The 24557-nt window shown below is 37.9% G+C and overlaps 1 protein-coding gene across 5 annotated transcripts in view; it reads left to right on the top strand.

Moving 5' to 3' along the window:
- Positions 1–24557, top strand: part of DIAPH2 (diaphanous related formin 2) — an 891422-nt gene that overhangs the window by 717552 nt on the left and 149313 nt on the right. For all 5 annotated transcript variants that reach the window (XM_067724059.1, XM_067724058.1, XM_067724057.1 and 2 more), the window contains one exon: positions 8365–8460. In XM_067724059.1, the coding sequence (XP_067580160.1) occupies positions 8365–8460 (96 nt within the window). The remainder of the gene's footprint in view (positions 1–8364; positions 8461–24557) is intronic.

Raw genomic sequence — 24557 nt, 5'->3', positions numbered from 1 at the left:
GTAGTATTCACTATGAAGTTTATCTGAATCTGATAATTCCCTTCACTATAGGAAACTGTTCATTATCTGTTCTGGCAAGGAGATGCGATAACAGAATGAATGAACTCTCTAACCAACATTTTCCTCTATAGTTTTAACTTTAATTGCTCTGAGATTAATTTTGCTTTTTGGTACATACCACTGTGCAAGGCCTCAACCTGGGAGCATAATGTTTTTCTGTTTTGTTTTGCAAATCTTCAAGTGCTGCATAATGTTATTACTAGTCTGCCCCTAGCTCATCCTGTGGTTTCTGGTAATTTCTTCTAAGCTCCTCTGTCCTCTTTTCCCTCTTGAAAGTTTTCTTCTTTTGAACAGGAGCATCTGCCTTCATTATTTCCCTTAGAACTTTATACATTCTATTTATGCCCTCTTTTAATCGCTATGGAATAATATCTTGATTTTTTTAAACACTTTTCGTGGCCCTAAATTACTTCATAGACTATTATCTTAGTTACCATCTGTTGGTTTGTCAAGTCACCATTATCTCCATTCTTCACTCACTTCCAATTAAACTGCAAACTAACAAAAACCTCCCATCAGGTAGAGGCTTTCTAGATGTTTGTGGACTGCAGTAGAAGTTGTTCAGGTTTTTGTCATGTCTTACCTCTTATCGTGTTGAATTATAAGAGCTATTTGTCAGCCCCAGGCCTTCATTTTTTTCAGACCCCAGAGAAGGAATTTTGTTTCCCTCTTTTTTGATAAGTGAGCAGTCTTCTAATTTTGTGTCATCTACAAATCCATATATCTTGCAGCAGGGTCTTAATCTGGCCCGTAATAGGTAGCATGAAAGAGATTGAATCTAACGCTGATTTTTCTTGCCCTCCACTTGTCACTGCCTTCTTATTCTGTCAGCTTCCATTTACCACTGCTTATGACCTTGCTTACAAAACCAGTTTTACTGTTCTTTTACCAATAATGCCAAAATTGACTATTGTACTTTGCCCAGGGTTATATACAGAAAAATATTTGTCACTGCAAATTCAATTGCATTCTTTGCAGAATTTCTCACCCACTCTGGTCTATTTTGCATAATATTGTGAGGCTGATCTTAAATGTCACCTTTATCATGTCATTGCCTTGCTGAAGATCTACCAATGGCCCTTTAGAGGCCCTTTCATCACATTCAAACTTCTTACTTTGATACCCGAGGCCCTTTAGAACTTTGCTCTGATGCTCTGCTCATGGTTTATCATGTACTCCATGCATATTTGATTTCAGGTGGCCACGCTGATTCAAAACCACCTCAACACATTTTACCCTCTTAAACATTACATGATATGAACAGGCAAAACTAATATACGGTGATAGAAATCAGAGCAGAGGTTGCCTTTGAGTGGTGGAGGCAAGAGGCAACTTTCTGAGGATGATGGAAACATTCAGTATCTTCATTGTGGTGGTGGTTACATGGGTTTAGGTACTTGTCAGAATTCATCAAGCTGTACGCAAGATCTGTGCATTACAATATTTGTAAATTTGTACACAGACACATGCACACACACAGAGGAAGTGAGCAAGTAAGCATATGCATGTACACGAGGAGTTAATAAATCTAGACTTTACGAAACTGCAATGAGGTACCACCTCACACCAGTCAGAATGGCCATCATCAAAAAGTCTACAGATAATAAATGCTGGAGAGGGTGTGGAGAAAAGGGAACCCTCCTGCACTGTTGGTGGGAATGTAAATTGGTGCAGCCATTATAGAGAACAGTATGGAGGTTCCTTAAAAAACTAAAAATAGAATTACTATATGACCCAGCAATCCCACTACTGGGCATATATCTGGAGAAGATTCTAAAAGATGCATGCACCCCAGTGTTTGTTGCAGCACTATTTACAATAGCCAAGAGTCAGCCATAAAAAAGAATGAAATAATGCCATTTGCAACAACATGGATGGACCTAGAGATTATCATACTAAGTGAAGTAAGCCAGACAGAGAAAGACAAATATCATATGATATCGATTATATGTAGAACCTAAAAAAAAAAAAAAAAAAGATACAAATGAACTTATTTACAAAACAGGAGTAGACTCACAGACATAGAAAACAAACTTATGGTTAAATAAATTAAATTGTTTTTTAATTTTTTAAAAAAATCTAGATTTTACTCTCTTTAAACTGGTCACTATTCAACGTTTTAAATATTAATTTTTTTTCAGGGGCTTAACTTAAGCCCTAATTCTTCCATGAGCCTTCCCTACTCTTTTTTTTTTGGCTATGCTTTTTAAAATTTATTTTTATTTATTTATTTTTTTGGCTGCGTTGGGTCTTTGTTGTGGTCCATGGGCTTCTCATTGAGGTGGCTTCTCTTGTTGTGGAGCACAGGCTGTAGGTGCACAGGCTTCAGTAGTTGCAGAACGCGGGCTCAGTAGTTGCGGCATGCGGGCCCTAGAGCGCGCAGGCTTCAGTAGTTGAGGCGCACAGGCTCTAGGGCATGCAGGCTTCAGTAGTTATGATGCACAGGCTCAGTAGTTGTGGCTCACGGGCTCTAGAGCACAGGCTCAGTAGTTGTGATGCCCGGGCTTAGTTGCTCTGCAGCATGTGGGATCTTCCCCGACTGGGGATCGAACCCATGTCCTCTGCATTGGCAGGTGGATTCTTAACCACTGAACCACCAGGGAAGTCCCTCCCCTACTGTTTGAACCCATGGAGAACATAGTTTTATTTTTTTAATTATTTAATCTACCTAAGTATTATTTTGTGTGGTAGGGTCCTGCCCTCATTAAGAAGCCTTTTGCTTCTTTTGGTTCCCTTTATTTACTTTTGGGCCATTTTTATTGGTTGATGGCAACTTCTTCAATTTTGAGTGGCTCAGCTTTTCCAGAAAGCCTTAATTATATGATTGAGAATTCAAGGAGGCAATTGTAGTGAATAATGAAGCCATTATGACCAGGTTGTAAGGATCTTAGGGAATGATTTTTATGGTATTGGTTTTACTTTAGTCATTTTTGAGGAATAATGAGCTAGAGTTGGGTGTTAGTTAATGGAAAAGTCCAAGGCACTAGATGTTTAGGTTCCTAGAGGAATAAGGGATATTTAATTAATAATGTTTGATTAAAAAGGAAGAAGAGCTCAGAGTATTTTCAAAATTGTAAAGGGTCAGAGATTTTACTCTTCTTGCATGCCAGCAAGTCAGCTGCCACAGTTTCAGGGATGCCGGCAGAAGACACAAGATTCCTGGTTCAGAGACAAAGAACTGTTATCCACAGCACAGCAAGCAGTGTGAGCTTCATGTTCAAATTGCTTTCCCTTGCCCTCCGACTCCCACAGGGTGATACCAAGGTGGGCCCAGGTGGATGCTAGGCACACAGTGGATTTGTGTTACGTCTGAGGAACCCACGCTTAAAGAACCCAAATCTTTTACAATGGACTGAAAGCAAACCTGTCTGACATCTGCCCTAGAGGGAGATATAATCTGTCTTCAAAGTAAACCTACCCTCTGTTCTGGAGGGAGACACTGTGCCTTCAAGGCCGTTGACTATAAAAAATTCTTGAAAGGATAGTCCAGAACAAAGGTCATCAATGCCTGTGCCCACAAAATATGCAGAAATGTGAGAAACCCATAGGGAATTCCCTCTATATAAGTTTGTGCTAGCCATCGGGGAATAGTCTTGCGTAAAAGTGTCATAGAGATCATTAATTTACCTAGTGCTAATTTTAATCTGTGGCATCTCCAAACTCTTCTGGAGAAATGAAGTCGACACAACCCAGGTATGCATTGATGCTGAAAGGTGAAATCAGTGGGCATTCAGGATCCACTGAATGACCAACACTGTTGGAAATATGAAATAGAAGATACAAGCCATGCCTTTCATTTTATCCAAAGATGAGTAGCTCACACAGAGCCCACTGGACTGCACGCAACCCTTCTAGCTCCTTAATACTGTCTGTGATCTAATTTCAGGATGAAAGATTAGAAAGTTGCCTCTGAATTGTTACTTCTCAGACATGCCCATATGTTACTGTTTTAGTGGCTAAAAAGCCTTACGGATTTCTCCTTGATATTCTTTCACTCAGTAAAATAGGTATTGTAAGTTTTAAGAAGACGCATTTTTCTATGTAATTCAATAAGGTTATTCTCTTTTTCAATGAAAAATAAAGCACTTAAAAGATTTTTTTTTTCCTGAGTTTGATCTCATAGACCAAAGGGGGGGAAAAAAATCCAAACAGCTACTCACTACTAATCACATCTAAGTAAGAATTAATGGTTCTGTGAACTTGGAAATTCTAAGTGAACTGTCAACCTCACACAATTCAATCACTGACCAAATTGCAATGAAACTTATTTGAAATGAAGGATAACTTTCAAATGATCCTGTTTGCTTTCATTTTGTTTTAGGAAGACTAACTGAAATATAAATCTATAATATATTCATAAAAGCTTTATTCCTTAAGGTTAAACATTTCATGAAAATTTCTCTGTCCCTTTGAAAGTTATCATGAAGCAAATGAAAAAGTAATGGTGGACTGGTGGACTAAAACTTATATTTCTTTCCTTAAAGGCGTTACTGATGTTTACAAAGACCTGGATTTTTTTTTTTTTTTTTAACAGAACCATCTAGCATATGCCTTCTCAGCAGGAGCAATATCACCCCCAAGGGAATCAATATTGGTTCTTGGAGAGGTGGGAGGAGAAAAATCTTAGATATTACAATGGTTTGTGACCTTCCAAAGGACCACAATACATAAGCAGATATATAGTTATATCTGTAAATATTAATGTGGAGGGGATTAGGAAAAAGATATCTAACAAGGCTCTGTTAAGGGAGGAGGGAACGATAATGGAAGAAAAAAGTTGAGAAACTGATCTGACATAACATTTTTTTAAGTGTTTTCAGATGGCAACCACTAAATTAAGCAAAGGGATTTATTTGTAATTCCTCTCTACTTTATGTCATATTTGTTCTTTTCATCTCTTTAGTCCATAAAAAATATAATAGCTTTAAAGAATTTTAATGAAATGACACCCATAATGTTGTTGTAGATTCTTTTCATGTTTGTATATTATTTATGTAAAATCATAAATCCTCTTTGGTATTCTGTTCTCGTCACTCGTATACAGATATTCATCTTTCTACATAGTCTTCATAATGACTGTTTTTATGAGGATACCTGAGATTCAGTTATACCGCAGTTCTATTCCGGTTGTACTTCTGTGTCTAAAAAATCCTTCCGTGTCTTCTTTGCAGTTCTGCTTCTCCTGACTGCCTATTAAAAACTGAGATCCTCAGGAATTGCATCCTATGCCCCTCCTTCTCATACATCTCAGGGTCATCTCACCGATCTTCCAACAGCACCCTCATCTTTAGCTCCAGCCCAGACTTCACTCCTGGGTTCCAGATTCATATTTCCATCTTAGTTCCTGGACCAGGGATCAAACCCATGCCCCTGGCAGTGGAAGCACAGAGTCCTAACCACTGGACCGCCAGGGAATTCCCCATATTTCCAACTTCTTACTGGATTTCTCTACTTAGATATTCCTCAAAAAAAAATTTTTTTTTTCAAACCTGTTTATCCCTTGTCCTCTTGACGCTTTTTCTCCCCGTTGATCTCACCCTTCCAGCCAGGTCCTAATGAATGTACTAATACCTTTAAAATATTCCTCCTCTCTATTCACTCTGCTAGCCCTTTAGTTCAGTTCTTTATCTCTTACTTAGACAATTACACTATACTCCTAAACATCTCCCTGCCTTCTGTCATGCCATCCCCAGAGTCATCCTCCATAGTGCTGTCTGACAAGTCTTTCTAAAGTATAAATCTGATCAAGTCACTTCCTATATTGCTTATGGCTGCACTGCCCAATACAGCAGCCACGAGCCACGTATAGCTGTTGAGCGCTTGAAATGTAGCTAATCTGAAGTGAAGGATGAAATAAAAACATGTTAGGTTTCTGAAACTTGCTCTAATAAAAGGAATGTAAAATATATAATTTTTGTATATATTGAGTTAAATATTAATATATTAAAATGCATTTCACCTCTTTCTTTTTTAGTTTTTAAATATGGCTACTAGAAAACTTAAAATTATTTAGGTGGTTCACATTTGTGACCTGCATTATATATCTGTTGGAGAGTGCTGGCTTATAAGATAGTGCTCAAACCCATATCATCATGTTAAAAAATCAAATTCAACTGAGTAAATTTTAAAGAGCTAATTGGATTTATTCAACGAATCATAAATTGTGCAGCATCTCATCTAGTAAATAGAAAGGAGCTCCAAAGAGCTGTACAAAATGGAAGACTTTTATAGGCAGAAGGAAGCAAGACAAGGAAGTTCTTCTAGCAAAGAGTGGATTGTTCAGACAAGGTTACCTTCCTTTGTGGGACAGTGGGGGGTCTATCAGGTAGATTTCCTTACTAGTGTTGACCAGGAAATTCCAGATTGAGTGGTTAAGATTACATTCCTGGGAAAGACTGAAACTGCAGTTAGGTTAAGTATCAAGTCTCTGGTTGGTGATGTGAGTCTTAGCACAAGTGACTCCATTTTGGGCCTGTTGTCTCTTTTTTAACAACAGAATTATGATGTTTCATCATCTGGCCATCACTTGCCTAGTTCATTTCATCTTCTTCTAGCTGTCATGCAAAGATTGATCTGGGTTCATACCTGGGCTCCTCCACATGCCAGCTGTGCAATCTGGAACAAGATGCTTAAACTCTCTAAGTTTCACTATACCCAGCTGAAAAACAGAGATAGTTCCTGCTTCAATATGTTGTTGGGAGGATTATAAGATATAACCAATATGGGAATTCCCTGGCGGTCCAGTGGTTTAGACTCAGCGCTTTCACCGCTGTAGGCCCGGGTATGATCCCTGGTCGAGGAACTAAGGTCCCACAAGCCACGTGGTGTAGCCAAAAAAAAAAAAAAAAAGATATAACCAGTGTGAAGTGCGTACTGCATAAAATTTAATTCTCCCAGATACATTCCAGCCACGCCAGACTTCCTTCATTTCCTCTTTTCTTTCCATTGTAAAGAGCAGGTCATGGTTCAGATGTGTCTGCAGCCTTAATATTCCTAAAAGTGCACAATCCTCTTTCCCTATTTAGTCACTGAGGTTCTACTTTCCCTTTATTTTTCCCGTTTTCACCAAATATTATACCTGAGAACCTCTGTGTTTCCTTTTATTTTTTCACTCAATATCCTGTCCTAAAGAATTCATTTTAAAAAGAATAAATGATTGTAACTTTGAGGAAATCTCAAGTCAAATGAAGAGCATAATCAAAAGAGATTTTAGCTTATTCTTGCCCCATAAGAAAATATTTTTTTCCCTGTGATCTGACACCCCACAGTCAATTCTTTAAACAAAGTAGGATTTAAATTTCACTTTGGAGTAACATCAGAAATAATTTCTTCTCCCTCACTGCCCCCCTTTTCTTTTCTTAAACCTCCTGCCTACAAGTGTCCTCTACCCCAGACCCACACACTTAGCTACCACTCAAATTAACCACCTGGCGAGGGTCCTTTTCATCAGTGAGGCCTGTTGAGAAGAGGGTCCTCAGCTCACTGTGGATCATCCACAGCTTCGCAGAGAGTTTCTGGCAATGGACACCTTGTCCTAGCAAATCTTAAAAGTATTTTTAACAGCCAGAATTGTCAAAGATAAGAGTAGGGTGAAATGTTTTATATACGTTTCCGTTAGGAATTTCCATGAATATCTCTGAGTACTCCACTCACAGGAAAAGTTTAGAAACACAACAGCATTCTAAAAGGGGTGATGAGACTCTGGCTAATGTCTCTCAAATGTAAAATGTGGACTTTCAGATGATGTGGTCACCTTTGCCTTCTGCAATGTCAGTGTTTCAAAATGGGTAAAGGATATGGATTAGATAGGAACTGAATGCAAGTGTGTTTTGCAAATAGTGTCTTTTAAGATAACCGCAGATGATGGTTGAATGCTTAAGGTATTAATACAATCAGTATTTAACCTTGTGTAACTCCGCTTCATCAAATCACGCCCTGCACGTTGATTGCATTAAGCCGGGTCAGTGGTTTCTTGCTTAGGAATATCTTACAAGAATCTGAACAGGAAGGCAGCAGTAGCTGATCAGCTACTGTTTATTTGCATACTGAGCATGTCATCAATAATACAAAAGACAAGGTCTTTAAGTTGAAAGAACAGTGGGATTGGCATGAATTTTGCTTAATGGTGCGTAATAAGCAAAGTAGTCTGTGGTGCCAGAAACTGACAGGGTCCATTATGTTAAAACAGATATATGTCTTTAATTTAGGGGTATTATGTAAATCTGACAGGAGTTTTTCCCTTTATTTTCCTGTAGTTTAACTTTAATTGCTCCAAGATTAATTCCAATTTCTCCCTTCCTCCAGAGGGTGATGAGACAGGCGTGATGGATAATCTTCTAGAAGCCCTGCAATCAGGTGCAGCATTCCGAGACCGCAGAAAGCGGATTCCAAGGAATCCAGGTAAGAGCCATTCCAGCTCACATGGTATTATAGAATGTAAGTGCTCAGAGCCAAGTACCAAAAATAACCCAAAAGACGAAAACAACCTTTCTCATGAAAAAAATGTTTTTAAACAGTTGATCTCAGTTCATGTGTGAAATCTCAGCAGGCTTCTATATCTACGTGATCACAAGCTTCAACTTGGTAAAAGCATCTTCAAATAACTGTAGGCTTTGCCAAAAAAATTTAGAAGCAAGGATTCCTGCTGTGTTTCATATTAAATATTTTTAATTGTGATTTTATGAACATGTGGTTTGAGTAGAAGATGGTTTAAAACCATAAATGTAATTAAATCATTCCAAGTAATTAGCCCTAATGATGTCACGTTAGCTATTTACAGGTAAGGAAACTGAGATAATGCTCCTTTCCAGAGGCCATTTTGGCTTTGCAGTCCATTGTCCATTCTCCATGTTACTAAAGAGAGGACAGGCACAGATGATCCAAGATCCCCAAAAGTCCCAAAATGTTGGAACCCCCTTTTTTTGCTTGTTTGATTAGTAACAAAGCCACACTATGAAAATCGATCTCGGAGGAAGAAAAAACATAAAAGAAGCAGCACAACCTCACTCACTCAAGTGGACCCAGAAAGTTGTCTGCCTTTTCTCTTCATACCCTATGACTGAAGTAAATAATAGCTCCTCTCAGAATAATCCAAGTAGGCTGAGCTATCCATCTCCTCTAAGGAAATTTTTATATTTTTAATTCCTATCTTTCTTGAAGTAGAGGGAGAAACTAGGTGTGTTGACTGTAAAAGCTCTCTTCATGGGCTGTAGAGCTATACGGAGACATAAATGAAAAAAGGAAAATTAATAGTAAACGTGGAAACTCTACTTAATTTAGATTAGTAGGATTTGCCATGAATAGCCTACAATTCAAAAATATCCTGTGTTTAGAATAGAAACGATCACATTTTATTAAAATGGTAATTGGTACCTCTCAAAACCATTGTACTCCAACAAACCAGTGAAAGAAATGGAGCCCAGAGCAGAATGGTCCAGAAAAGCTTTTGGCAATGGTGAAATTCATGGTGGAAGACAATATAAGTTATATTTCATCTTTTTCATATTTGAGTGAATCCCGATGGGTACATTAGCCTGAAGGTTAGATTTGGTTGAGAGGACAAGAGTGTTTTGGTTGGAGTGTAAGACCGCTTTGTGTGGATGAAAACATTGCAGATGGCCTACAGAAAGAGTGGAAGACTGCAGGAAAGAAACTTAACATCTATATTTATATGTCCATATTTTTTACAGTAATGGTGCATGGCAGAATGTTAGGAGCACTACTAATCTGTCCTCAATCTTTACCTGTAAAATGAGAATATTCTATCATGCTACCAGAGGCCCGTGCCACCTTTTAAGGAAAATAGAAACCTTCCCTGCTCTTTCTTGAACAGTCAGAGCATTAATAGGCAGTGGAAGCAAACTGAAATAATTTTTCTATCAATTCCGTTCTCTGTTAAGCAGCTGATAAGTAAAAACATGTTATTCTGTGCCATAAAAGAACTGCCGTCATCTTTCTAGGCTGTTTATTTTTAAAATACATTTGCTAAGGCCCCTGTCTGACTAGTCTCACACCTCATACTGACTCTAGAACGACTGTACTGAGAGAAAGAGATCGTTCCATGGGGTTTCTGTGAGTTTGGTACTCAAGGGAATATAGTGTTGTCAACTGTGAAACACCAAGAATATATTCACAAACCGCATAATTTTTTAGTACTGATTCCAAGTAATCTAAATTGGGACCTCTTTTGCTTTGTAGTTGGAGGGCCTCCATGAACACGTAGGGTCAAAAATATCAGCGCACTTATCCCTGGCAGTCATTCCAAGTGGCAGCAGCCAATGCAAATGTCTAGCGGTAAGAAGAAACTAGAAGGCAGACGGTGGCAGTGATTGGTAAAGCATCTTGGACATCAGTAGAAGTACTTGAAGGGACGGGGAGGGGAAGACAGGCACAGAGTTAGCAAGTCTGCCAAAAACTCTCCTGTCTGCTTCCCTCTTTCTAAAAACGACAGAACTAGGGGGCTTTTCCAGATTTCCTCGCTGTTTCTGCCTCTCTTAGCTAAGATCATCCTTTCCTGCTGGCCTCCTTTTGTTTTCACTTTCCTAGGCACCTTATTTGGTTCCTTTCCAAGATCCCATTGACTTTCTATTGCTACACTTTCCCTGTTTAACCCCAGCATCCTTGCTCCTGTCCAGAAACCTCTACTTCACCATGATGAGATAAAAGCAGAAAAATCAAATTATAAAGAAGGCTGTTTTCTCCAAGTAAAGTCGTATCAGAGCAAATAGTCAAAATATCTGAAATCAGAGTGAACCACAGACAGCAAAGAGGTACTGCTCTGCTTGCCAACCCCATTATCATTGCTTACAGATGGACACCCCGGCATGTAAAATACAGAGGCCTACAATTGTGCTTCTAATTGCAGTGTTTTCAATTGCATATTTAAACAAAATCAGGTGAGTCTGTATTCTTCATTAGAAAATCAGAATATTAATAAATGGTATGATTAGTTACCGACATTGCAAATCTTCCACAGTGAGCCGACGTTCCCCTCCCCAAGAAGAACTCATATTAGTTAACTCAGAAGGAGCTCCCAAATATTGCCTCCAGCCCATTCAGCTGAGTGTGTTATTTCAGTTAAGGGCACCAAAACCATTTTAAGGGAGACGATCATATCAGCAGTGTTATTGAAAATATAAATAACTGGTATAGCATGGGCCCCAGCCAATCAGAACGTGCACAGGCAATAAGTAGCCACTATGGCTGCTATTGGCTGTATTGCCCAGATTATGGCTGTGCTAGTGTCAAACTTGAAGCTTAGGAAATGAGCCCCTAAACATTTATTCATGCATTGGACCTCTGTTCTGTGAAAGGTACTATGCTGGACATGATGGCAGATGCAGAAATAATTAAGTTTTCCTTCGTTATAAGACCCTTGTGTCTTATAGGAAAGATAAAAAAGACAGAAAGACTACAGGATAAGGCAGATGATAAGGGGCATTATACACCAGGTGTTAATAACATACTGTGTGAGTTCTGAGGAGGGAAATATTGTACCATATTGATCTATCAGAAAAAAAATCATGGAGAAAAAGGCTTTGAAGGATGAGTATGGATTTCAGCAGTAGGAGTTGGAGGTGGAGATAGTGGGCATTTGAGTCAAATGAAACATCATTAAGACTTTAGAAAGTGCAAAGCATTTTGGGAGAATGGCAAATGGTACAGCTAGTAAGAAAATAGGTTATATAACGTGTAAAAATATGGAGATAATTCTGGAAAAGTGGGTTGTTACCCCATCATACAGTGCTTGAATAAGAGACTAAGGTGTTCGCATATCATTCTTTAGGCAATGGGAGTATATTGTTTTTAGCAGTGGAAGAATATGATCAAAGCTCTATATTAGGACATTTAATCTATAGGAATGTAGGTGATGAATTAGTCATATTCTTAGTCATATGACTAATTCTTAGTCAAAAGGAGATAATTTAGGGGAAGGGGAGTAGCCAGGAGTCAAGGATAATCCTAGGGTTTTGACTTTGATTAGCTGGGAGGACAGTTGGGTTATGAGAGAAAACTATTAAGATCAGGAAAAAGGAATAGTGATAGAAGACAAATTCAGTTTTGGGCAAGTGAAACTGAAAGTGATAGCAGAGCATTGAGGTCAAGATGTCCAGAACTTTCTTGGAAATATGAGTGTAGATTTCATCACAAGAGGTTGAGTTTGTGAGATTTCTGGTTATACTTTGGAAATGGAAGAGATTATAAGAGAGATTATTAAGCAAAAAGAGATCCAAAACCACAACCTTGAAAATGCCTCCCCTTTGGGGCTAAAAGTAGAACTAGCAGAGAAGATAGACCAGGAGCAGTTGGGTATGTAGGAGGCCAATCAAGACATTATTATTCTAGAAGCAAAGGAAGGCAGAAAAGTGGGCATTTTCAATAATGGCATATGCTACAGTGGAATCAAAAAGGATAAAGACCAATGATTTGCCATTTGGGAGCTTTCTAGTGACATTTTAAGAGCATCTTTTCAATATTGGAATGGAATTGGGATCCAGAATGCAGGGACTCAGCAGTGAGTAGATGGTGAGGCTCTAGGGGTAGATAGTATTCATTCAACAATGAAACAATTCTATTGGATGCCCCCTGGGCATCACGTGCTGGATTGGGTACTGAGGATGCAACACCAAAGAGGACTCTTGCCTCAAGGTGCTCACGTACCATTTGGGAAAACATGAATATAATCCACGTGATACAAGTGTAGTGCAAGAAACTAACATAACATTTCAAATCAACTATACTTCAATTAAAAAATTTTTTTTTAATTAAAAAATGCAATGCAATCTTATATGTGCCATAATGAGGTAGGAATCGTGTGCTCGTGCAGCACAGGACATAGGGTAACTCCCCGCATCCCCTCCCCTCTCATCTTTATATTCTCTAGAATATGGACTACACTTTCTAGAAGTTTGGTTTGCGAAAGGAGCATCTCAGTTTTCCTTAATTATCTAGGATGGATTTATCATCTATAAATTTGGCCAAATCTTTCTGGACCCTCTTTGTTACAGCCTGTGTTAGCACTTAAGGTAATAAGTCCCATATGTTTACAATCTACTTTGTAAAGAATTGCCCATCAGTATTCCCGACTTTGTCATTATAAGATCAAAGGTAAGCTTTGGAGGAAAGAGAAACACATAACGAAAAACCTTGCAGGAGTAAAAACCACACTTAAAATATTAATACACAATGCCACATCTGTTTTCTTTCTGAATAGCTACAGATACTTAGAACATGCTTCTTCTCTTTGAACCAACTCCACCTCTTCCTTCTTTGCCCACTGTAAGTATAAACAGGCTTCTCGGCAATAGATAGATATCTAACTTAGCTATTTTGGCTCTGACTAGATTTTGATATATAGTTCTAGACATTAAAAACACACACACACAAGAAGAGCATTATGAAGAAGTGAAAGCAGGAAACAAAAGAAATGTACTTTGGTTTTAGAACCACTCATGGCAACCAAGAAAACTAAATTTGAAAAAAACAGAAGAAACTCTGGAGACACATGATCCTACTTTTATGAATCAGCAAGATAAAAGTCTGAATGAGAAGGTATAATTTACCATTTGAGAACAGAGAGGAGACAAGAAACAATGATATTCAACAGAGGAAAAAACCAAACTCTAAGTATTAGGAAAAGTATTTTCGTAGCAAAACAAAATCCACATTTTCTTGGGCCTCTCTACCTCACAGTAACCACTGTTCCTTCACTTTCACCTATAATACCATTCATTTCCCTGCCTGCTGTTTGCTATAGCAACCGACACTCTCCTGCCTTCACGATGCCGCTGTGAGAGGTCAGTGGCAAAGTGGGAAGAAATGCCTCTCTCTTCCTTGAGTGTGACACTCCACCTATGTACAGTGTGACACTCCACCAAGGTACCAAGATAATATACTACTTAAGCATCAAGGTCTTACAGACATTTTTAGAAAAACAGCTTTCAGGTTTAAGTTATAGCCCTCTTGATCTCCATAGGATTTGGCCTCATACAGCAAGGCCCAAAGACAAGCCCATGTAGTATTCAGTATCCTCCTCCTGTTTTGATGACCAGGGTCTGTTGGGGTTTTACGTTTGTTTTTCTTTTATTATTTTTACTAGGTCAAGCTGGTCATTCATTCTAAGCTGTTTACTTCTTTCTCCCTGTGGAAGAGTTCTTTCACTTGAGCCTCCTCAGTCTCTGTTTCTAAGTGTTAGAATCTTAGAATAGCCAACTAAACCCCATTTTGTCTATACTACAGTTATTAGATTGGAATGTGCAGTTCAAATTTAGTAAAAAATGACATTATGCAAACAAACACACAGCATTCATCCAACTATTTAGCTATCTATTTATTTATTTATTATTATATATTTTTGTGGTGCGCGGGCCTCTCACTGCTGTGGCCTCTCCCGTTGCGGAGCACAGGCTCCGGATGCGCAGGCTCAGCAGCCATGGCTCACGGAACCAGCCACTCCGCGGCATGTGGGATCCTCCCGGACCGGGGCACGAACCCATGTCCCCTGTATCGGCAGGCGGACTCTCAACCACTCTGCCACCAGGGAAGCCCCTATTTATTGATCAAATAGTAGGGGCCAGGCAACAGTGCTAGGACCCTGGAGGTCAAAGATGGATAAAGCATGGGTCTTGCCCTCAAGAACTCAGTGGCTCATGGGAAAGACAGAATTATACATAATGTAAATGCTATGATATAAGTAGGTACAAAGTGCTAAAAGAGGAATAAACTGCCTGGAGAATTCAACAAAGTTTTCATGATGAAAGTGGCATTTGAACTGTTTTGAAGGATGAATAGTAGTTTGTCTGGAGAACAGGGGGAATGGTGGCAAATACATGCAATGGAGACATGGAAGGGAACAGTGGTAATGATGAAAAGTTTGTTGCAACAAAAAGCCAACACACACACACACACACACACACACACACACACACACACACACACACACATGAAAGCAAGCGGGGTTGAGACTGGAGATAACCAATTTGGGGAACATTTGCATGTATATGATTATAGAAACCTTGGGATCACCCAGGAAGAGTATGTCCAATGAGAGGTAAAGGCCAAGACTAGTGCCTTTGGGAATTACAATATTTAGGTGGAAAATAGAGGAATCAACAAAGGGCACTGAGAAAAAAAGAATAGTCAGAAAGGGAAGAAGAGAAACAGCAAAAAGTGATGCCTGGAAGACCGAGGTTAGAGAGAATTTCAGAATGGAGAAAGTCAGCAAGGTCACATCCTGCAGAAAGTTAAGTAAGTAGAATGATGACTGAAAATAGACCAGTGGGTTTGTCAGCTAGCAGGTAACAGCTGTCCTTTTCCCGAGCAGTTTCAGTAGAATGGTGAGGGCCAAGAGGGAGGATTTAATGGATTAAAGAACAAAGAATGTCTTTTGTTCCTTAAGTGCTGGCGCTTGAAGGAAAGAAAGGGAGTTAGAGAATGAAAAGATAAATTGAATCTCTTCTAGAGATTCTGACAGGAAACTCTAGATGCTTTCAAGGGTCTTGAATGGCATTGCCAATCATAAATTATGCCTGGTTTTCCTTCCAAATATAGGACACTTTTCCCTCTTAATTCAACTGTATTTATTGAGCATATACTATGTGATGTACTTAAAATACTTTAGCATGCTTGGCGTTTTACAGTTAACAAAGCACTTTCTCATCTGTTGTGTGTATGTGATTCATAGCCATCTAGTAATGCGGAGTTCTGTTTGCATAAGTTAAAATGAAGGACATTTATGGCTCATACAGAGAGTTTAGCTGGTGGGGGGTGGAGGTGGGGAAGGAGACAGAAGGATCAAATAATCCTCAGGCCAGCCACTCAGTGTTCTCAGGAGCATTAGCTCGGTTACCTCTTGGCAATAACTAGAGGGTGAATTCTAGGATCTTGGTGAAATGATCAACATTTAGGTGACAGTTAAAAATACGAAAGCAGGTAAAATAATCTGGGGAAAATGAGTAGAGCAGCGGGCAAAGGGAAAACCCTGGAGAAAACAAACATTTGTGACACTGGTTCTCAGCCCTGGCTACACACTGGAATCACTTTGAGGTCCTTCTAAAAAATACCCATGTCCAGTTCCTCTCTGAAGCAATCAAATCCAAATCTATGGAGTCAGAATCTGAGCAATAGTATATTTTAAAATTAATTCAGATATACACTACCAAATATTAAATAGATAAACAACAAACACCTACTGTATAGCACAGGGCACCGTATTCAATATCTCATAATAGCCTATAATGGAAAATAATCTGAAACAGAAGAAATATGTGTGTAATTGAATCACTTTGCTTTACATCTCAAACCAACACAACATTGTAAATCAACTGTACTTCAATTAAAAAAAAAGTTACTCAGGCGATTTTAATGTGTCACAAAAGTTGACAACCACCAATTTATGGGACTAGCTCGGAAACCGAAGCACATAAAAGATAGCATGAAGGGGTTTGTTCTGGAGGAGTGGGGAGAAAAAAGCTAGTGTGGTATCGCTGAGGCCAAAGGAATAGAGCTTTTCAAAGAGTAAGTGCTGAATAGCATCAGATGTAGCCAGGAGGACCAATAAAGTAAGGATTGGAAAGGATCCAGTGGATTTAACTGTTAGGAATTCGTTGGTGACCTTAGCAGAAACAGTTTTAGGAGAGTGTGTTTGGACGGGGGTGAGAGTGAGGCAGATGCCTTGAGTTCTAAAATGCTATTCGTTTTTAAGGCCACTTAATTTAGTGTCTTTTATTTTCATCGCTTCATGTGAATCTTATGATGAAGTGTGTACGTGTAGTAGTTACTTAATTTTTGTTTTTTTCTTTTTCTTTACGGAAATTAAATTTTACTTTCAGGACAGACACATACATGTATTGATTAATAAGACATAGGTTTGCATTAGGGAGGCTAGAAACAAGATTGCTATGTAGTCTATCCTTGATTATTCTTTGACAACTAGAGAACAAATTGAACACAGACCATTTATGCCCTATTTATATGCAAAATTGTTCTAAGCAAGCACTGATGATGTTCTCTATAGAAATTTCAATCACTTTGCTTGTCTGTTCTCCTACACAATATAATCAGCTCTGCTGCAGATTTCTTCACTGGTGATCTCTGCAAGCTAGTAAGAGATAAGGTCAATTTCAGTTGATTTTTATGAGAATATGAATTTAACAGGCTTCCTTTAGATATTGGAATATGGGATAAGTTCGGACAAGCAATTATTATGCAGCAGTAAATTTCTCTTGGTAGTTTTAATTCCATGTCAAGAATTCGCAGACATGCTAATGTTGGTAGCTAAGCTCCCATAACCACCTGCTTATTTACAAACCTTCAGTTCAGGAATAAATCGTTGGGACCCTATATGTCGGGTGCGTGATACCGCTCTAACATGAGCAGACACTCTGTGCATCTATAACTATATTAAATGACAAGGTATTTATCAGACTGTCATAAGTATCTTAAATTTTCTAGAAAACTAATTGCTTTCAAAACTAAAAGGAAATAATTGTTCTAATTGGTGGTTGTAATGATAGGCTTATTTCTCTCATATGGACTCGGTAGTATATTATTGAAAATTTTCCTAAACGGGGATAAGAAATGATAAACTCTGCTTCCTGTCCAGCTGAATTCCATCTGCTGCCCCAATGGCCAAAGGCAGCTAGATTCACCTGCAAATGAATGTACTCCCTACCCATCTCCCAGTTTTAATGAAATCTTTGGATATACCTCTCCTGTGTATTATGATTTGAACCTTACTCCTGGTAGTTTCTTTCCTTGTGTCCATTAAAGTGAGAGGAGCTGAAGGAGAAGGAAGGAAGAAGGCAGTGGGTACCTAGGGCTCTATAATACCCTTCTGAGATTCAAGTTCTTCCATTATTCATTGGTATTTTTTGCATTTGCGAAAGGATGAGCCCAGATACCTTGAACCTAATATTGTGCTTCACCTATTCCAGGAAGCCTTTTAAGGTTATGCTCAATGTCAACTCTCTTAAAGATATTGATGATACAAAGTATTAAAATACGGCAAGGTATATAACTATATTTCACTATTAAAAGATTGTGATATATATTTTAGTACCTAGCACATACCTCAGTATAGTGTATACTCTTGATAACTGCTTGTTGAACACTTCACAATTATCAAAAAAAAACCATTGAATCTACATGAAAGCCTTTTCAATGTATTGTACCTAAAGCTATCTCTTAAGTTTGAAATTTGGAGGATGAGGAAATAGAAATTCCATTCTACATCATTGTAAATGGAATTCCATTAAATCTGAGTTTATTTTATGGGCAAGCTCGAATGTCCTATGTATGTTACCTTCACATGACCTTTTCTACTCAGTAATGTTTAGGCTTGACAAGTGAAGAAAAATGCTGAGTTTTTTTGTTGTTGTTGTTTTTTTCGCGGTACGCGGGCCTCTCACTGTTGTGGCCTCTCCCGTTGCGGAGCACAGGCTCCGGACGCACAGGCTCAGCGGCCATGGCTCACAGGCCTAGCCACTCCACGGCATGTGGGATCTTCCCGGACCGGGGCACGAACCCGTGTCCCCTGCATCGGCAGGCGGACTCTCAACCACTGCACCACCAGGGAAGCTCAATGCTGAGTTTTTATAAAAACGAAATATAACTATATGCCATTTCTCTTATTCTTACATCCATTGTACTTGCATTTGACTGCTGCCTCTTTGTCATTCTCAACTCAGATCATGGTTTGTTCTATTCCTATGACTTAGAGGGCAAAATTCCTAAGTACTACTAGAGAAAATACAGGAAAAGTAGATTGACAACAGCCTTTTAAGTTTTACATATCTTCTCATCAGTCTTTGCAAATATGTCCTATAAGACAGGGGAGGTGGACGGGAGTTAGTGAATCTCTTTAGAATAACATTAAATAGTAATTGTTTTTCCAGTTTTCTCACAGATTTACTCAGGAGGACCAATCTTTCTGAAATTTAAGGGGTTTTATCTAGTACGTAGGGGTATTCTAGGGATTTGAACTGTTTGTTTCAGAGACTTTCTAGAATCCAGGATGGTATTTTCCCTTTCCACTTGGGAAGGTTTTAGCTTGAGATTTCTGGGGTTACTGGTCTGTTCTATTGTTTGTCTTGCATAGATGTAGTATACAGCAAGCAATACAGTACTCTCTGGACAATGAACAGGTTTTTTTTTTTTTTTTTTTTTTTTTTTTCATGTCATACATTATTCACCACTCTGCAGTGGTTTCAGAAAGCCAATGCATATCCTGGACACAAAGAAACGAAAAAACACAAAAACAAGGATATGATTTTCATATTGTTGTTTGGAAAGTTAATACTGTTGGGCATGGATTTCATCTTTCTTGCACAGTTAGAATTCCTGTTAGACTTTTAGCAGCCTTATAGCTATTAATCAAAAGTGTACATGTTTATTGTGTTTCCTAATAAACTGATAGATTATCTTCAAATATTTGGAGTTAACCTGTGAAGGGAAATTTGTACCAGGAGGGATAAGCGGTATGGCTTTGTGTGGATAGGCCAGTGTTTATTTTAGTTATGTTTGTGACTTCATCTCAGTCATCTATATCAGTACTATTTTATGTGACAGAGATCATGAGAGATGACTGTGCTTTGTGCATAATATTTGTAGATTTTATTTTATTATCATATCAACAGATAATTGGAATCAAACATAAACATTTTTGAATTGAAAAGAAAAAAGACTCTTTAAAGAACTTTTCTAGTACGTAGATTTCATTTTAAGGTCCAAATTGAACTCTCATGCACATGTAGAGAACATTAAAACACGTTCAGTTAATAGTCCTAAAAACCCACAACATGGAGGCACCAAGTGCCTTCCTTAGTGACTGGGGTAATGGTCCAAGATAGAAAATAAATTTAGAAATGAAGTTCCAACATAATGAACTTCTAGGAAATTATTAGAGGATATTTTAAATGTTGAATTCAGGGTGGTAGCAGATTGGGAAGGGCAAATGGGAAGAAAAGTATCACATCTAGAAATTTAAATATTTTTTTTCAGTTGCCATAAATAGTATTGATCAGTTTGCATGGCTCATTTAGAACTGAAACTTCCTGGCAGAGGAAGATGCAAAGCACTGAAAAAGGATTATGGTCAAGTTGAATGGTGTCCACACAGATTCTTTGCATTATAAATTATCCTTATGCTTCCAGTTTCTTAACTTTTTTCCCACTTACCATGCTTTGCGCTCCTGGGGCCTTTGGTACACCACTTTCCTCACTTCCCTTCTGCTGCTTCAGAAGAATCCTGTTTTATCAATTTATCTCCCTCACAACACTGTTTCCCACCTCCATTGTCCCAATCTGATTTTCCACACGCTAGCCTTGGAAAAGAAAAACTAGGGGGAGGAAATGGGGGAATATAAGTATATCAGCATTGTTTGAAGTCTATTTTATTTCTCTTAAATCTCAGCATTGTCTCTTTTATGAAAACAAAGACCACTGACAATACTTATTGTTCCAAATAAATCCTCTCTTACTTTATGCCAAATTGTTCCTGATCTTGGTGGCAGGGAGGGGTCAACGAAGGACATTTCAAAGGGACAGGGAAACGTTCCTGGATGGACTCTTGGCTCCCAACCGTTTTGGAATTATGATGTCACTGCTGCTGAAATTTATAAGTACTCCTGATAGTGAGGAAAGCATCAAGTAGACAATAAACCTTAATAAATTACATAATACATAAATTATTTCACCAATTAGTATAGACAATTGTGAAATGACTACATGATTTTTTGCTTTCAAAAAGTATACACTCTTAAAAAGAAAACCGAAAATACCTTTTCATAAAAATTCCTCAAATCACAATGCACTGTTATTTACAGCTTGACAGGTATGAATGTCTTCAATGAAAAGGAAGATGTTCGGGATTTCAATGAGTAGTTTAGCAGGTTTAGTATTTTTTTATTTTTGTCTCTCTACATTCATTCAAATAAAATATGAGATTTTACTGGAACAGGTCATAATTAAGTTCTACTCTAAGGAGATTTCTTTATTATTAAGGCACATAAAACAAAACTTTCTTAAAAAAGCACTTTTCTTATAAGCTAATATGTTAAAATTTTTTCTCTAATATCTTGAAAACGTACGCCTCCATTCATTTAATTTTTTCCTTAACTTGAGGACTAACTCCAGTAAAAGAAAGACTGTACAGTGTGTGTGCTTATCTGTTTACCTAAACCCAAGTGTGGCCCTTGGAAAGTAGCACCTCTTATCAATCGTGATTGTTTTCATCAAATCATGCAAAAACGTTTTTGTTATGCATTATGCATAATTTATCCAACTACTACTTAACTTCTATTCTTGACCATTAAATAGGTTTTGTTACCCTCGTTGATTTGGCTATAGAAGTTAAATGTGGCAATTTTTTTTTTTAGTGGAAAAGAAGCTCCATTTTGAAGTACCCATTCTTTTGTCTTTTCTGAGCTCTATAACATGTGGTACATGTCCTGGCATAATTGAAGGTAAAAAGGGTAGTGATTGGGCAGAATTCATCACAGAATTTCACTTCCTAACTGTGCACCCAAATCTGCTTTTGTACCAATTAGCTATGACCTTTTATTCTAGCCTTAAGGTATGAGATTACTAGAGGCAACCATTTCTGAAATATTTTCTTTCTAATAGTAGTTTAAGCAAATTTCCTTGCAGTGCTGACTCTTTTTCAGGGCGGTCCCCGCCCCCCGTGTGCTGCTGCTTTCCACTAAGCTGCTAAATCTTTCGCAGAGGAAATAAACGTAATGTTTCTGGAAACGTGAAGAGCTTGTGCCCTTTTCTGAGTGTCCTACTTAAGAAATATTGCAGCTGCAGTGGCATTATGTGCCTTCGTTTCTTTCTGTTTCTCTCTGCGGGGAAATTCCTGCTTTAAGGTAGACCCACGCTCTTTTAGTTCTGGAATTTTCCTCTTCTAAATGATGTGAAAACTTCAGTCACGTTTTTAAAGCACATTGTTTCTTTGTCAACTTATTTCACATCAGTTGACCATGCAGCTTGTAGGAATTATGGGGACATACGGGTTTATGGGTAAGAGGGTCTAAATGAATACTTATAAATCCATCTTTTCTATTAGAGAAATAACCCAAAGCAAGAGCTCTCTGAACGCAGCCATAATAACACGATCTTTAGAGATGACGCACATTGCATTACCTATGTATGTGATACGGGGAACATCTCCACAGCCCATAAAACGTCAGAAATGCAGCTAAAATGAAAACAAACCCCTGGTACATTTTCACGGTGCTTCAATCATAGGACAACATTGCTGCCAAGTGAAAAGGTCCCATTTGACTTGCATTTGGGGCAGAGAATGAGAGAACTTTGCTAAGGTTGCCTTGTTTATTCCCCTTCCTCCAAAGCATTTCTTTTATGTGATTCCTCCACTTTCCCACCCACTTGTCATTTTATTTGTTTTCAATGTGAATAGCATACTATTTATGACATGGTCACTGCTTTTGAAGTTCACTTTCCAGAGCTTTAAGTTTTATTGAGAAGATGATAATTTTCTAAAAAAAATTTAAAAATAGGTTATCAAACAAATTAGTTAAATCCCACTCAAATAATAGAAGGAGGCAAACTTGACATTCAACTTTGACATCTAATTTGAATCTTTTGTGCATGCTGTTCTGAAAGCTCCTACCACTTGTTAAATTTGAATGGGAGAGAACAAAACAGAGATAGTAGAATATTACTTCTTTTTCACTACCTTTAAATTAATTGTAGATTACACGGAACCATATCTTCATTATTAAAGTGAGAAATTCAATAAGTACTCTAAAGTGTTCTACTCTTCTAACTCCTTTGATAATGTCAAGATTCTGCATCAGAAGAGCAAGGGAATTAATATTTTGTTATGGTTAAAATGTTTTTTTCTTTCTTAACTAACAAACTTAAAAATTCTTTTTTCTCACATTTATGATTCTTCTTAGGCTAATTGAAACAGAATTCACATGGGTAATTTATATTACTGACTGCCTGCCGCTTAAACATTCATGGAAGGAAAAATCAAGTTGTGGAATAAAAAGAAATAAGCCTAAAAAAAAAAAAAGAAATAAGCCTGCTTTGAAAAGATGATATTAACAATTTTAGTAGTTTATATTTTCTTAAATAAGGTAGTTTTGAAACATGTAAGTACGTGAAGCTGGAGATGAATCTTCCTTATTCTAGCTGGTTATGATTCATGGTTAGCACTGGTGCAAGCTGGTAATTTACAAACCTCATAGATTTTTACTGCTCTTTGTACCCCTATGTGTCAACTGTACAAATGATAAAATAATAATCAAAGGACTGATGGTCAGTATAATAGCTATTGTGCTCTAGATATCTTTTATGCTTTGACATTAAATGTCTTTCTTGCCTTGGTATCTACTTTTCAAAAATCTACTACCCATTCCTGATACTATTTAACTGGGGTTATTAGTCCTTTGACAGTACTGCATGCTATTGACAGTATCTTTTAATTTGCTTAATTTCCTGACATTTTCTATGTAAATGTTTTACATTGGGATTTTTAAATGCCAGATTTGTGCTTAAAATAGAAAAGCCCTCCACTAATAAGATTTAGTCATATCACCTAAGTACTACAGAGTTGTCCCAGATGTAAAGAGGGGGAGATAAAGAAGGGATCACAGATAATAAATTTGCCCTGCTTTCTCCACAAAGTTATTACAGCAAGCCTCAAGTCTCAGCTTTTATTGATAAATATAAATATGGGTTATGTAAGGAAAGCCTATGCCTGTTTAAAATAGCATTCAAATCTGGTTTTAGTCATTGTGTTGGGCCAAACTGCTCCATAAGCTGTCCCAAGGCAATCTGAAAACATGTATTTGTTGCATAATCTGTTTTTATTGCATATGTATTTTATTTTATGATTTTGTAATTAAAGTAGTAAAACTAAATAATATTTCCTGGCTAACTAGCAGGTAAACAACTTGACACAATATAAATGTATTTTATTTGTGAAACAACTGATGGTCATTCCAAAGCAAGATTGTTGGGGAGGGGTGGGAGAAGGTAGGATTTTCAATTGGTTACCAGGCTTTTAACAAAACAATTCCTATTATAATCCTAGAGAATTTCATCTGCCTAAATCCCCACTCAGATGACAAGCAAGGAGTGAGAGCTGTAGTCAGAGGAACAAAGGATAAGGGGACCCATATCTGAATGAGCCCCTCCTCCCCCCATGGTGCCCTTTAGAGGGACCCATTATGCCCTGGGTTAGAACCTCTCACCATTGCTTGTGAAAATACTCGGCATTGAATGGTGCTGTATGTCTTACATTCTACTTACTAAAATTGCTTATACAATTTCAATTGGCTATGGTATTTATCATGTTCTGTCCTCAGCATTATGTAGCATGGTTAAGCCTACAAAGCAGCTGCTTTTTTTTTTTTTTTTTTTTTGGTGGATCAAGTGATTATTATGTATTGTGCGAACATCAGTTCAAGTTTCTTGAGTGCTGTGACATCTAGATGAAGGGTAGTAAATAAATATTAGGCTTTAAAAGAA

This window comes from Pseudorca crassidens, chromosome X (assembly GCF_039906515.1).
Source record: "Pseudorca crassidens isolate mPseCra1 chromosome X, mPseCra1.hap1, whole genome shotgun sequence".
NCBI classification, from domain to species: domain Eukaryota; kingdom Metazoa; phylum Chordata; class Mammalia; order Artiodactyla; family Delphinidae; genus Pseudorca; species Pseudorca crassidens.
This window is presented reverse-complemented; position numbering and strand designations above follow the sequence as displayed.